The 12,389-nt window shown below is 46.3% G+C and overlaps 1 protein-coding gene across 1 annotated transcript in view; it reads right to left on the bottom strand.

Annotated features, from left to right (window-relative positions):
* Positions 1-460: 460 nt before the first annotated feature.
* LOC106720695 (serine/threonine-protein kinase SMG1) overlaps positions 461-12,389 on the bottom strand; it is a 52,749-nt gene continuing 40,820 nt past the window's right edge. Inside the window, 13 exon segments of the mRNA XM_045680366.1 lie at positions 461-571; positions 651-746; positions 883-958; positions 1,077-1,420; positions 1,512-1,610; positions 1,699-1,933; positions 2,025-2,152; positions 2,244-2,473; positions 2,579-2,706; positions 2,900-3,096; positions 3,184-3,420; positions 3,498-4,827; positions 5,293-5,498. Coding sequence (XP_045536322.1) covers positions 494-571; positions 651-746; positions 883-958; positions 1,077-1,420; positions 1,512-1,610; positions 1,699-1,933; positions 2,025-2,152; positions 2,244-2,473; positions 2,579-2,706; positions 2,900-3,096; positions 3,184-3,420; positions 3,498-4,827; positions 5,293-5,498 — 3,384 coding nt within the window. The 3' untranslated portion in view covers positions 461-493.

Below are 12,389 nucleotides of genomic sequence, written 5' to 3'. Positions count from 1 at the left end.
CAAGATGTAGGCTACACGGGCCACGAGGTGACCGTGACTTGTTGATGTCGCAATGCCTTTCCTCTGCTACATAACGCAGTAACATGCCATCTTAGAAACAATAATCTAACGCTAAATACATCGGACCCGCTGCACGGCGAATATAAAGTCGGACAAGAAAAGTAATGTTTTACAATGAAATAATTGTCGGTTTACAAAGTACAGAAAAGGGGTAAGGCGTCGTCGTGAGCGGGCCGAGCTGCAGCCTCAGGACTCCACATAGAAGAGAACATAACCGAGGAGTGAACTTGGGACACCTTCGCTCGCCCGCGCGGTGCGAGCGAGCTCCTTACCTCTGTACCGTCGCAGTCGGCGTCACATCGCCGCGACGTCGCCGGGACATCGCCGGGACATCGCCGGGTGCGGCCCCCGGGCGCGCAGGCCGCGCGGCGCGGGCGCGGGGGGCGAGTGTGGTGCGGGGTGGGGCGGGGGGCGGGGCGGGGCGGCGCCTCCCTCACACCCAGGCCATCCAGCCTTCGTACATCATACACAGGTTCTCTGCGCTCGTCGCTTCCTTTATTATGTAGTCCACCTGCACAACACACAGGACTACATCAGTACGTCCGCCTCGCGGCGAGCTGGTGGTGAGGTGCGCACGCACGCGCAGGTACCTGGTCGTGCGGGGCGAGCGCGCGGCGCGGGTGCTCGCGGCCCTCCAGCTTCAGCCGCACGCGCTTCCACACGCCCGCGCCCATCGCATTGCGCTGCTCCCCGGACCCGCCTCCTGCTGCGGCCCCGCCCACTGCAACGTCAGGAAGATGTTACACGAAATTCTTCTATTTATTGTGATAACAAAACGTATGATAATGTATATGTAACTACATTACCTTGCTTTGAGTTGGCAGCGGATTTAGATGGCGTCGTAATCGCCGCCTGTCTCGTCAACTTTCTACCTTGCTCCGTCCATGTGTTAGGAAGTCTGACGAAAAGATGTTAAAATTAAATATCACACCTGTATTTAATATATTAATTCTAAAAATGTTAATAGAAAATGAATGAGTAGATAAAGTATAAATTAATAATAAAATGAAACCGACTGTTTGAGTGAGTCTCTTAGCGCGGGCAGGTCTCGCTGCAGCGCGGCGGCGGCGGCGGCTGCGGCGGCGGGCTCCGCGTCCTGCTGCGTCAGGCTCGCCAGCAGGTCCCCGGCCGCGCGCCACCTCGCCCACAGCTCCTGCGCCGGGTCCGCGTCGGCCGGCGCGGCCTGCAGCGGCGCCCGCAGCTCGCTCTCCAGCTGCGCCCGCGCCGCCGCCGCGCTCGCCAGCCGCCCCGCCGCCGCCCGCACCGCCCCGCTCGCCGCCCCGCACCGCGCGCGCCCCGCCGCCACGCCCGCGCTCACGCCGCTCGCCATCTCCCGCACCAGCAGCGACACCGTCTCCACCTGACACACGAGGACACGCGGAGTATTGTCGCGGCCCGGCTGCACCACCTCGCCCCCCCCCCTCCCCCTCTCTCTCGAGACCCACACTCACCCAGTGCGCGTCGATGTTTCCCTCCGGGTGCAGCATCTCCATGAGCGACTCCTCGACTGCGGTCACCTGCAGCGAGTACTTCTGTGCCAGCGTGCACGCCTGATGCGATATTACGTTTGATTTAGTCGTCGTCCAATAGCAGAGAGATGGAAGAATGTTACATGAACTCGTATATGTATGTCGGTACCTTCTCCCAGTGTGCGAGTGCAGTGCGCAGTGTGCGTGCTGCGCGCGGCGGGTGCGCAGAGTGCGCAGCGGGGGCGGCGGGGGCGGCGAGCGCGGCGGCGCAGCGGGCGTGGCCGGCCAGCGCGCCCCCGGCCGCCGCCAGCCGCGCCGCACGCGCCTGCTTGCCCGCCCACCCCGCCTCCAGCGCCCGCACCACTGACCGCAGCGCCGGGTTGGCGCCCGCGCCCCACTTCACTCTGATTACACACAAATTCATTCCATCCGTTACGTTCATCCTATCAGAACAGACCATATAGAGTGGAAAACGTGATGTGTTTCTCTATGTACCTCTGGTGGGCGGAGGTGACGAGGGACTGCGCGCGCGTTGTAGCGGCGGCCAGGCGCTCGCCCGCGGCGGTCAGCTCGCGCGCTCGCCTCGCCAGAGCAGGGCCGGGCTCGCCGCTGCCGTTCAGCACCTGCACACAAACATTACACTCTATCGTCTCCGCATATTATCTATGTCTATGTGCGGGGGGAGGGGGGAGTGTGGGGGAGGGAGGTAGTTACCTCTGCGTGCAGATGTCGGTGCGCTATGCTACGCAGACGCGCCTCGCGTGCGGAGGTCTGCGCGGCGTGCAGGCGGCGCTGCGCGGCGTGTGCGCGCTCTAGCCGGGCCGCGGCCGCCTGCAGCGAGCTGGCCAGCGCCGCGCCCCGCTCCGCCGCCCCGCCCCCGCCCCCGCCCGCCGCCGCCGCCGCCTTCTCGCACAGAGACTCCAGCGACACGCTCCAGGAAGCACCTGGACATAATACTTGTTTAACTACAACCACATTTATTAATTAATCGACATCGATGTTTCGATTCGACTACGTGTCAATAGAAGAAGAAATGTTGCGCGAGTTACCGATCTCCTTCTGCTCGACCTCTGCGCTGAGGTCGAGGCGGGCGCGACGCAGCAGCAGACACAGTACGGTCGCCAGCGCCTTCGAGTGTACGCCGAGCACACAGCGCGACACGTATTCCGCAGTGTATCTGTTAATCACGACATACAAGTTTCGCCTATTATAAATATAATTGATAAAATTTTATTATTTGTACAGTATATTAAAAGTGATATTTCGCGAATATATTTGCGTTTCTTTTAATAATAAACCGATTTTGGCGAAAAAAAGTTTGAATATTTTTGGTGTTTACTGAAAAGTAGGCTATGTGTGCCTCGACTGACCTGCGCACCGGGCGGGCGAGCTGGGCGTCGTCCGGGGCGAGGGGCGCGGCGAGGGGCGCGGCGAGGGGCGGGGCGGCGCCGCGGTGTGCGGCCGCGAGCTGCGCGCACGCAGCCAGCACCTCGGCCGCCGTCTGCACGCGCCGCACCACGAAGATGTCCTCCAGCACCGCGCGCAGCGCCGGGCTCTGCATCGCCGCCTGCACACCGACCATAGAGCGCCTCTTACACAACACATCTTGTGGCATCCCATACGGAGACGGGAGGACGACGACGACGCAACTTACCGACATGTGCATAGCATCGTTGACGTGGTCGATCTTCCTCCAGGCGGGCGGGGTGGGCGCGGCCAGGTGGTCGGCCAGGTCGCGCGCGCGCAGCTCCACCGCCGCGAACAGCCCGTTGAAGCCCATCAGCAGCATGCGCCCCGCCGCCTGGCCCTCCGCCTCGCGCGGCGCGCACAGCAGCGCCTCGTACCGCGCCCGCACCTCCGCCGCCAGCAGCGCGGCCCCGCTCGCCGGCGACTGAACACAACAAACTGTCAATACGCCGCCGACTGTCTCCTGCGACACCGCGAGTTATAAACGAAAATATTATTTACCTCCATATCCATAACCAAATATCTGAAATGCATCTCCAATTGCGCCAAGAGATCGTTGAGCGGCACGGGAGAGTTCATGATGACGGCGTTCAGTTCGGAAATCATTATCAGCACCGAGGGCTCCTCCGAGTGAATCTTCTTCAAGGCCTCGGGTAATATGATGGTGCTGAAGTTGTAGTTGAGCTGCACCAAGTCCGCCAGCAGCAGGTTGGCGGTCCTGACGCACTCGACGGCCGCCGACATGGCCTCGTCCTCGGCGGCGGCGGCCTGCAGCGGCAGCAGCGACAGCAGCTCCACCGCCTGCACCGACAGCGCGTTCATGTCGTCGAGGAACCACTCCCCCTCCCGCGAGGTGAGGTCTACGAGGCAGTCGCCCGCGCTCTGCGCCCCCGTCTCCAGCATCAGGAACCTTCTGTTCAAGTTGCAGAGCATGCCGATGACTACGCCCTCGAGGGCGGCCGCGTTCCCCTCTCCGGCCCTCACCCAGTTGGTTATGTTCGTCTTCGCCTGCGTGTACGCCTCTTGCGCCAGAGTCACGGCGTCGGGCCCGCCCTCCAGTTGCAACCTCTCTAAACATTTGTTAAGTTGTACGTTTGCGTCGGCGTTTATTTGCTGCAGACGATAGTTGTAGGCGATAATCTGTTGCGCGTCGCCTGAGCTGGCGTCGGCGTTGATGAGCGCGGTGACCTGGTTGGAGACCTCGCGGCAGACCTCGGGCAGCTTGGTGTCGAGCGCTGCCGCCAGGTACTTTCGGAACATGACGATGCGGTGGTACTCGGTGCGGCTCTGAGGGTAGTACTGCGAGATGGCCACGTACTGCGACAGCAGCTCGAGGCAGTTGCGCACCAGCCCGCTCATCTGCTGCATGCTCTGGTTCAGCTCCGTCTCCGCCTGCTCGCACTGCGTTATCATCGAGCTCTGGCCGGCGTTCGTCATAAATTCTTTTATGTGCTCAAAAATTGAGCTCTCGTCGTCCTCGTTGGTGCCCGAAAACTCTTGAACCCACGTCATCAGCTGAGGTCCATTCAACACTTCATTAGTTGTGGCGAAATTCTCTATTTGAGTGTCGAAATCGTTTAATATCTTTATGAGCGCCTTCATCGAATCCTCGACGGCATTCTTTGCTTGCTTATACGATGAATACTTCTGCGATATCGCATACAACGGGTGGCTGCTGAGGTTGGGGCCGTAAGCTTCTATTTCTTTAATCAAGGCCATCTGTTGGTGGCAGTCTTGCAGCTTTGTTTCTATCGACTGCAGCTCCTCGTTTTCTGCGGCCCATTTTTCTGCGGCTTGTTGAACATCGGGTAATATTGACATAAGCTGTTCTCTGAAATAATATTTATATATTAATAACTTTTTTACCTAAAAACTTACACCTGAATTCTGCACTGGATGTCCAATAAAATAATATTTATTATAAGGTTATTAAGTTAAGGCGGTACTACTTCTAGTAAATTATCACGCACAACAAATAAGTTTTATGTTTTATCTCTGAAATATCCTTATTTTCGTACAGAGTTATCGGCGGCCCGTAAAGATACGTCGCTCATGTTAACCGCGAGATCAGCGCGGCGCGGGGACGTGCACACCCAAATTAGATTCTCTTTTTATGGGCCACAATAAAAGTTTACGTATTACGTGCGTCGAGAATTGCTAAAGTTATTCACTCGAGGAAAATTTACAATACCTAATATTAGGAGTACTCCTTCAATAGCAATCCTTCAGATGTTCTCGCATGACTTAAGACCATTAACATGAGGTCGCTTGAGGTAGTTTTGAGGGTGTGACTTACGTGACGTCATCGATGGAGTGCTCCATCTCGCGCACCCTGACGGCGAGCATGGCGCGCGCGGCGCGGACGTGTCGCGCCCCGCGGCGCCGCCCGCCGCCCCACTCCACCAGCGGGTCGTACACGAACGCCTCCAGCAGCGTCAACAGCGTCTCACGGCCGCGTCGCACGCTGCGCAGCACGTGCTCGCACGCCAAACGGAATATACCCTGCGCACACGCAGTACTGTTAGATCACTATATAAACGCATTAAGATCTTGCAATTAAACATTCGCAGTGAGCTTTATAATATTAAGAAGAAAGGCTCTAGTATTCTAAATTTCTTTATTTGTTAACAATGTACCAAATGTAACAATACACATATAAAAGTAAAGAAAACATATTGTAAGATATTTGATGCAAAAGTATTTTAAAGGAATTAAACTAACAGCGAAACAGTGAATTTAACTCTACTTCATAATAATCCTCGCTGTAGTATAAACTTTAACCGAACGTAAGTAAACAAAAATGTCAGACGTTCCGCAATGACGGATGGAAAGAGACTGTCTCGAGCAGCAGCGCATACTTCCTTATAAAACCTTTTTTTTGTGTGGCTACCCTCAACGGTCCTAACACGGCCTCTCCTGACTGGAGGACGTCCTCGTCCTCCTGTACTTCTTTGCAACTTTGCGAACCATAGGCACGACGTTTGCATAGTTCGTTTACAACAACATAGTGAACCATAGGCACGACGTTTGCATAGTTCGTTTACAACAACATAGTGAACCATAGGCACGACGTTTGCATAGTTCGTTTACAACAACATAGTGAACCATAGGCACGACGTTTGCATAGTTCGTTTACAACAACATAGTGAACCATAGGCACGACGTTTGCATAGTTCGTTTACAACAACATAGTGAACCATAGGCACGACGTTAGCATAGTTCATCTACACAAATGACTTCAGCACATGACATAGGCACGACGTTCGCATATCATGTGTCATCTACATGTGCATAACATAGGCACGACGTTCGCTTATTACACACATGTCAGATACATAACTACTCGTATAACATAGGCACGACGTTCGCTTATTATACGCAAGTAGTATCGAACAATCGTTCGTATAACATAGGCACGACGTTTGCGTGTCATACGAACATAAGATGTCTCACCGTTAAAAAAAAAAAAGCAGAGCATGTCTCGGGGGTCCACTCCCCTCACCATGGCACAATGTAGGACAAGCGTCCCGCAGTCCGTCCTTTACATGATATTAATGGCAACCCGCAGTTTGTCAGTCCTGAAAATACCCTAGAAGCATCATCTCCTGATACAGAACGTCTCATATTCCGTTCACAATCTCACTTCTGCAGTTGAGTATCCCGCAGTCTACGCAACGCAGAGCATCTCGACAATACATGGACAAAGCAAACTGAACTAATAAAGGGCATCAATGACTATTATGACATAATGACATACGTCTGACTCAGGTAATGGCTTAACACGCTCAGCGCAACCGACTAGCCTTACAAGTTCACTTTAAAATGAAAAAATCATGTTGGCATGTAACGTGTTAAATCTTGCCACGACTCGGCTTTACCTGACCCTCACTAATAAACTGATCGAGGTATTCAAATTCAGTATTTAGTAAAGAATACATTTTTAAATTAATTGAAAAGTCTGATGTTGACTTATTTGGCATCAAAACTTGAAATATAAAAATATTGGTTCGATCTTACCGCAGTACAAATTGAATAGATCGCGTCCACAATCCTTTCTGCTGTGAAATACACAGACAGCGCGTGAGCCTCACTACTCACATATTCCCATGCAGAATACACGGCTTGGTCCACGCTACCCTTGATTCGCGAACACCGGTATGATTCTGATGTCGACTCAACTTACTGCGACTACAACGATTATCACGGTAACGTTCTGACATTTTTCTCTTAGCCTTTATTTTCACGAAAATGCAAACACAAGCACAGAGTGAGCAAAGTGGATAGAATCACGCGGATCCTATCCCACTTCTGATGTAAGATATTTGATGCAAAAGTATTTTAAAGGAATTAAACTAACAGCGAAACAGTGAATTTAACTCTACTTCATAATAATCCTCGCTGTAGTATAAACTTTAACCGAACGTAAGTAAACAAAAATGTCAGACGTTCCGCAATGACGGATGGAAAGAGACTGTCTCGAGCAGCAGCGCATACTTCCTTATAAAACCTTTTTTTTGTGTGGCTACCCTCAACGGTCCTAACAATATTGATAATACAAAACTAAATTGATTTAATAAATCTACTTCATAAATCTCAATGGGCCTACGAATCTAAGAAATACTAAAACAAACAGATAATGCTTGTACAAAATTATTATGCTGTTTCAATATTAATGTTTGAAAAAGTGATCTGATCGTAACGACATCTGAACAAAGACAAGCGGAGCGGGACACAGTCGCCTTGTTTGTTGAATAAACAATACAGTATGTTGAAGCTATATTACAGCGATCGCTCAAAAGAACAATGTGGGTTTACATAACGATAGATTTAACATTATTACCAGAACAATAAAAGAAAGGAAAAAAGGAAAAGGTCGCAAAAAATTACACGACCTCCAAATAAAATAAGTCACAACAATAGCTAAAATTGATACTGTTTTTATATGTTTGGATAAAAGAATGATAAATAAATACAACTTTTTCAACTAAATTTAAAGTCACTTTGTAGCTATGATTCTCGTATTGACAAGGCGGTTTAAATTTTTGTACTTAGGCTTAATTTAGGCCTAATTTTAGTCCTCTCTTCCTTCCCATCCCTTTTCTTATAAGGAAAGGATGGGAAAGGGGAGGTGGATTTGATGGAGGAGGAGATACATAGGAAGGTTAAATATTCTCTTTTTGTGCGTCTCCTCCTTGCGAATGTCTATGGGCAGCGGTCACTTCGCCATTTCGGCAAATTCATGTGGCCGCTTGCTCTGTTGCCACCTTGTAATATATATTTAAAAAAATAACTTAGACGTTATAAAATATCTCCTGATTAATATATAGAACTTTATAACACAAAGAGGCGTAGCGTTTACATTTAAAATATAAAATATTTTACGTGTTAACTTTATTAACAAGATTACAATACACTTTATTAATAACTTAATAATTTTCCTTGCTCCTTGGACCAATTTAGCTAATACAAACGACTTATTACACGTACAAAAATCTGTGGCTACTATTGTACATACTAAAATCATGAAAAATATTGTCATCATATAATCAACAGTGTGTTGCGCTCGGCTGACATTCGGAAATTAGTAAGTCATCATGATGGTTTTGATGCTTAGTCGCTTATTAGACTGCTTGATTATTAGAAGCTTAATCGCTTATTAGACTGAACGATAACATTACACAGTTTCTATACAAGATAACAGACATCAATATCTCTTACATGTACCCGCATAGAAACAAGCGCTATGGAAATTACCAAAGGCTCTGTTTATTGGCACAATATTGATTGGATTACTGCGTTAGTAACTCGGCACGATTTTAAACAATGAAATAGTTTATGATTAAAAACTTTTAAATGTTTACATTCCCTTAAAAGTCTCAAAGTCATTGTCTCGGTAAGAAGCTAAACAAATATTACAATAGTAGTCATGGCTACAAAGAAGTAGAGCTGGTTTTTCTCCGTGTGTGCTCTAGTTGATTATAATATCAAAACTAACGTTGGCGTTGTTTTTGATGCGAAAATCCAATCCGATAATTTGATTTGTGTTGCAGCGTAGATTGTGCGCTGGGACGCAGCACGATGGACGTTGGAAGATGGATTCCAGTTAATTGACAATTAACTGAAACTACAAACGCGGTTATTGCAGCGAACACCGACCAGTAGGCATACCAAGAATATTTGTGATAATCGCCTTCGTAGTTTCTCATATTTATTGAACATTTTCCTAATCGTGTTTTGATTGACTTCAAAATGTATATTCAATTTATAAATTACATACTAGGAATTGTTTCTAAGGTATTAAGGGATATTTATGTATGATCATTTTATTTTATTATCTAAACGGCCGGCATAGCAACAGAGCCAATTTATAACAATAATGTTATTTTCGGTAGCGGGCAATGTCACAGATCGATAGTGGTGCCCCGAAGGACGTCTAGCTTGGCGACGCGCCAGCTCGCAGCCAGCTTACAACCTTGACCTGATACATCCTCTAGGACACGCTGTTGTCGACCACACAATACTATTTTTACATTCAATATGATTTCAATGCGCCAAAATATATTGTTTGATTACGACCTTGAGTACAAGTTTATAGAATAACGCCCTGGGTGATATTGAAGCGTACGAGTACAATAAATGATAAATCGTTGTAAACGGCATGAACTAAAACCGTCCAAGTAATCTAGCGGTGGCGGTGAAAGAAATCCTATGTAAATCGCAAAATAATTAGATGCCAACTATTCTGATTTTCTGGTAGATCTTTTATGGTACATTTACCCACTAAAACATTACGATAACAAACATGTGTAAGGATTGTTTAGAGATAAAACATAGTTCTAAGGTTAGTACAAAATCTTTTCTTTCCATAAGACCATAACCAATTCAACGACACAAAATATTTTGCTATACTCCTCTGATTTTCCTCACAAATAAACCAAATATCTTAGCATGAAATGCTAACATAACATAGTAAATACCTTTGCCATATCGTAGTCATATTCAACATAAGGAACGCTTATGAAATGTGTTCAGAATTGGGACGCAGTGACCCGGCGCATACCGCTCCCGAGACGGCACACGACCTCAAGCACCGATTTAATACCTACACTATGCATGCATTATCCAAATTAATACAAAACTAACCTAAGTTATATATTACACGATACATAACATTTATTATTTAATGTTAACATCTTAATATGAATCGAAACTTTTTTCGGAGCACAAACAAACGGTGACGTAACACAAAGAAAAGGACATAGTTGGGGCACACATGAAATAATTATAAAACAAGTTTAACGATAATAAGTATTAAGAACAAGTGACTGTATTATGAAATAAAAACATATCTAACATGAACCGCAACTATTTCCGGTAAAAATGATAGCCAAGCATATGTTTTCTCACAGACTATACTCTACATCTATATCAAATTTCATCGAGATCCGATGAGCCGTTTTGAAAATAACTTTTAACAAACATTCATCTATCCATCCATCTTTCTAAACAATTGCATTAAGATAAAATAAGAAAAAGAAATCCACAAAAAATATTCCTTTAACAGATATTTAATTTACTCCATTTGCATAAAATTAATCAAATTATAGTTAGTGCTACGCAGTTCGTAGCACAACGTAGACCTCATAAGAGAGAAGTTACAAGTTTTAAATTATACATTTATGTCGTCTACAGATTACTTTTTTTTTATTTACATAATTTTTATTTTAACAGTCAAACGTAGTACTCTAAAATGCACTTTATAGTATACAATATAAAATTTAAGTTTTTGTAATGAATTTTAATTTCGCTTCACGTTAATTAACTACACAAGGTAACTTGGAATGTCGGTGAAGTAGAAAACAAAACAAATAAAAGTTAGCCTGAACTAGCTCGGTATATTTTTTCATCATTTTCACAGAGTTTCGTTTTTTAATTTACTTTTTTTAATAAAACATTTAACAATTAAATATTAAGCAGTAATGCGATTATCAAGCGATAAATAAAAAATACTTTCCCACATAACGAGAAAGAGTAATTGACGCATTTAGTGTACTAAGAAGTATAATTAGCACTATCTACACATATAGGTCCTTCGTACACAAAGCCATGTAAATCGCCGGCGATTTGACTCGCTAAGCGACTCAAGCAATGCCTGTTTGTCAAGTTCGCCATGAGATAAGTCGCTGCAATTTTCAAATGATACGAATATGATGCCTGTACTAACCGTATATACGATTCGCGTCGACGATTCAACGTTGTGTGTCCGGAGCGCAAGCAACTCGATATTCTCGACGCAACCATACAATATTAGTTTCGACTATTTATGTTGCGTTGTGTACGAAGTGCCTTATATTCGCAGTGACCTAGAAACGGGATCCATCTGTGAGATTACAATGTCACTGCCTTCCAAGTCAATTAAACGTATACTTAGTTCTAGGGCACTGGCATCGCTAAATCTTTTACGTTGTATTATATAGCCAGCTAGAATTTATAATTGCTCCGAATTTGCGTACAAATTTTACTCGAATGTATTTAAAGTATTAAGGTTTTATATCATCAAAACTAGAAACTTAGGATTTATCCTTAAGAAAAATAGTTTGCCTTTAATTTTGCTAAGGCCGTAGAAAAAGTTGAGAAACAAAAATCTTAACGATCAGTCGAAATTGAATAAAGGCATTACAGCTGCGAGTTGCATGAATGTCGATGTTGGCAAATTTAGGATGACCTAGATCGTATTAGTGTGCCTGTAGGAAGACGAGCGTGTCTGCACTGGCAAGACCATCGATCAGCAGGCGCTCAGTGCAGCAAATGGGTCAAGTGTCCGCCACTAATGAGGAAAAATATCGGGCGTCTCCCTCCGCCCTTTTCGCAACGAGCATTCCGATTGGAATCTATCGCTACGTTAACTAATACTATTCATTAAAAGTGTAAGCTTAAAAGACATGGATGACTGTCAAATCTATGATAGAGCGAAGTGAACAAGACCAAAGTAAGCTAATCCCACCATATACATGCTAAGAGAGAGAATGTCTCGAGATTGTGATAATAATTCTCTTACATTTCATTGCACTTAACTCATCTCAAGACAAAGTTATAATCAATTAAATTGTTTAAACTTTCGTGATATATAACAAATAAATTAATAACGGCTTAACTCAGTGCGAGACGCGACGCGACCGCGAATATCTCAAAATAAACACTCGCCCTGAAGATGGACCTCAGACGGGTCCGAAACTAGTCGGTGCCGGAAGATCATACTTGAGTTAAGCCGTTCTTCATTAATTTAATTTAAAGCTAAAAGCCTTAGGCATACATTTCACACTTCTAATGAATTTTCTATACATGCATGTAACACGTAAGCACGGTAATACGTACGACTTTTCGTAATTAAAC

The sequence above is a fragment of the Papilio machaon genome, chromosome 12 (assembly GCF_912999745.1).
Source record: "Papilio machaon chromosome 12, ilPapMach1.1, whole genome shotgun sequence".
NCBI lineage: Eukaryota > Metazoa > Arthropoda > Insecta > Lepidoptera > Papilionidae > Papilio > Papilio machaon.
Note: the sequence above shows the minus strand (reverse complement) of the source record. Positions and strands in the feature narration are given on the sequence as shown.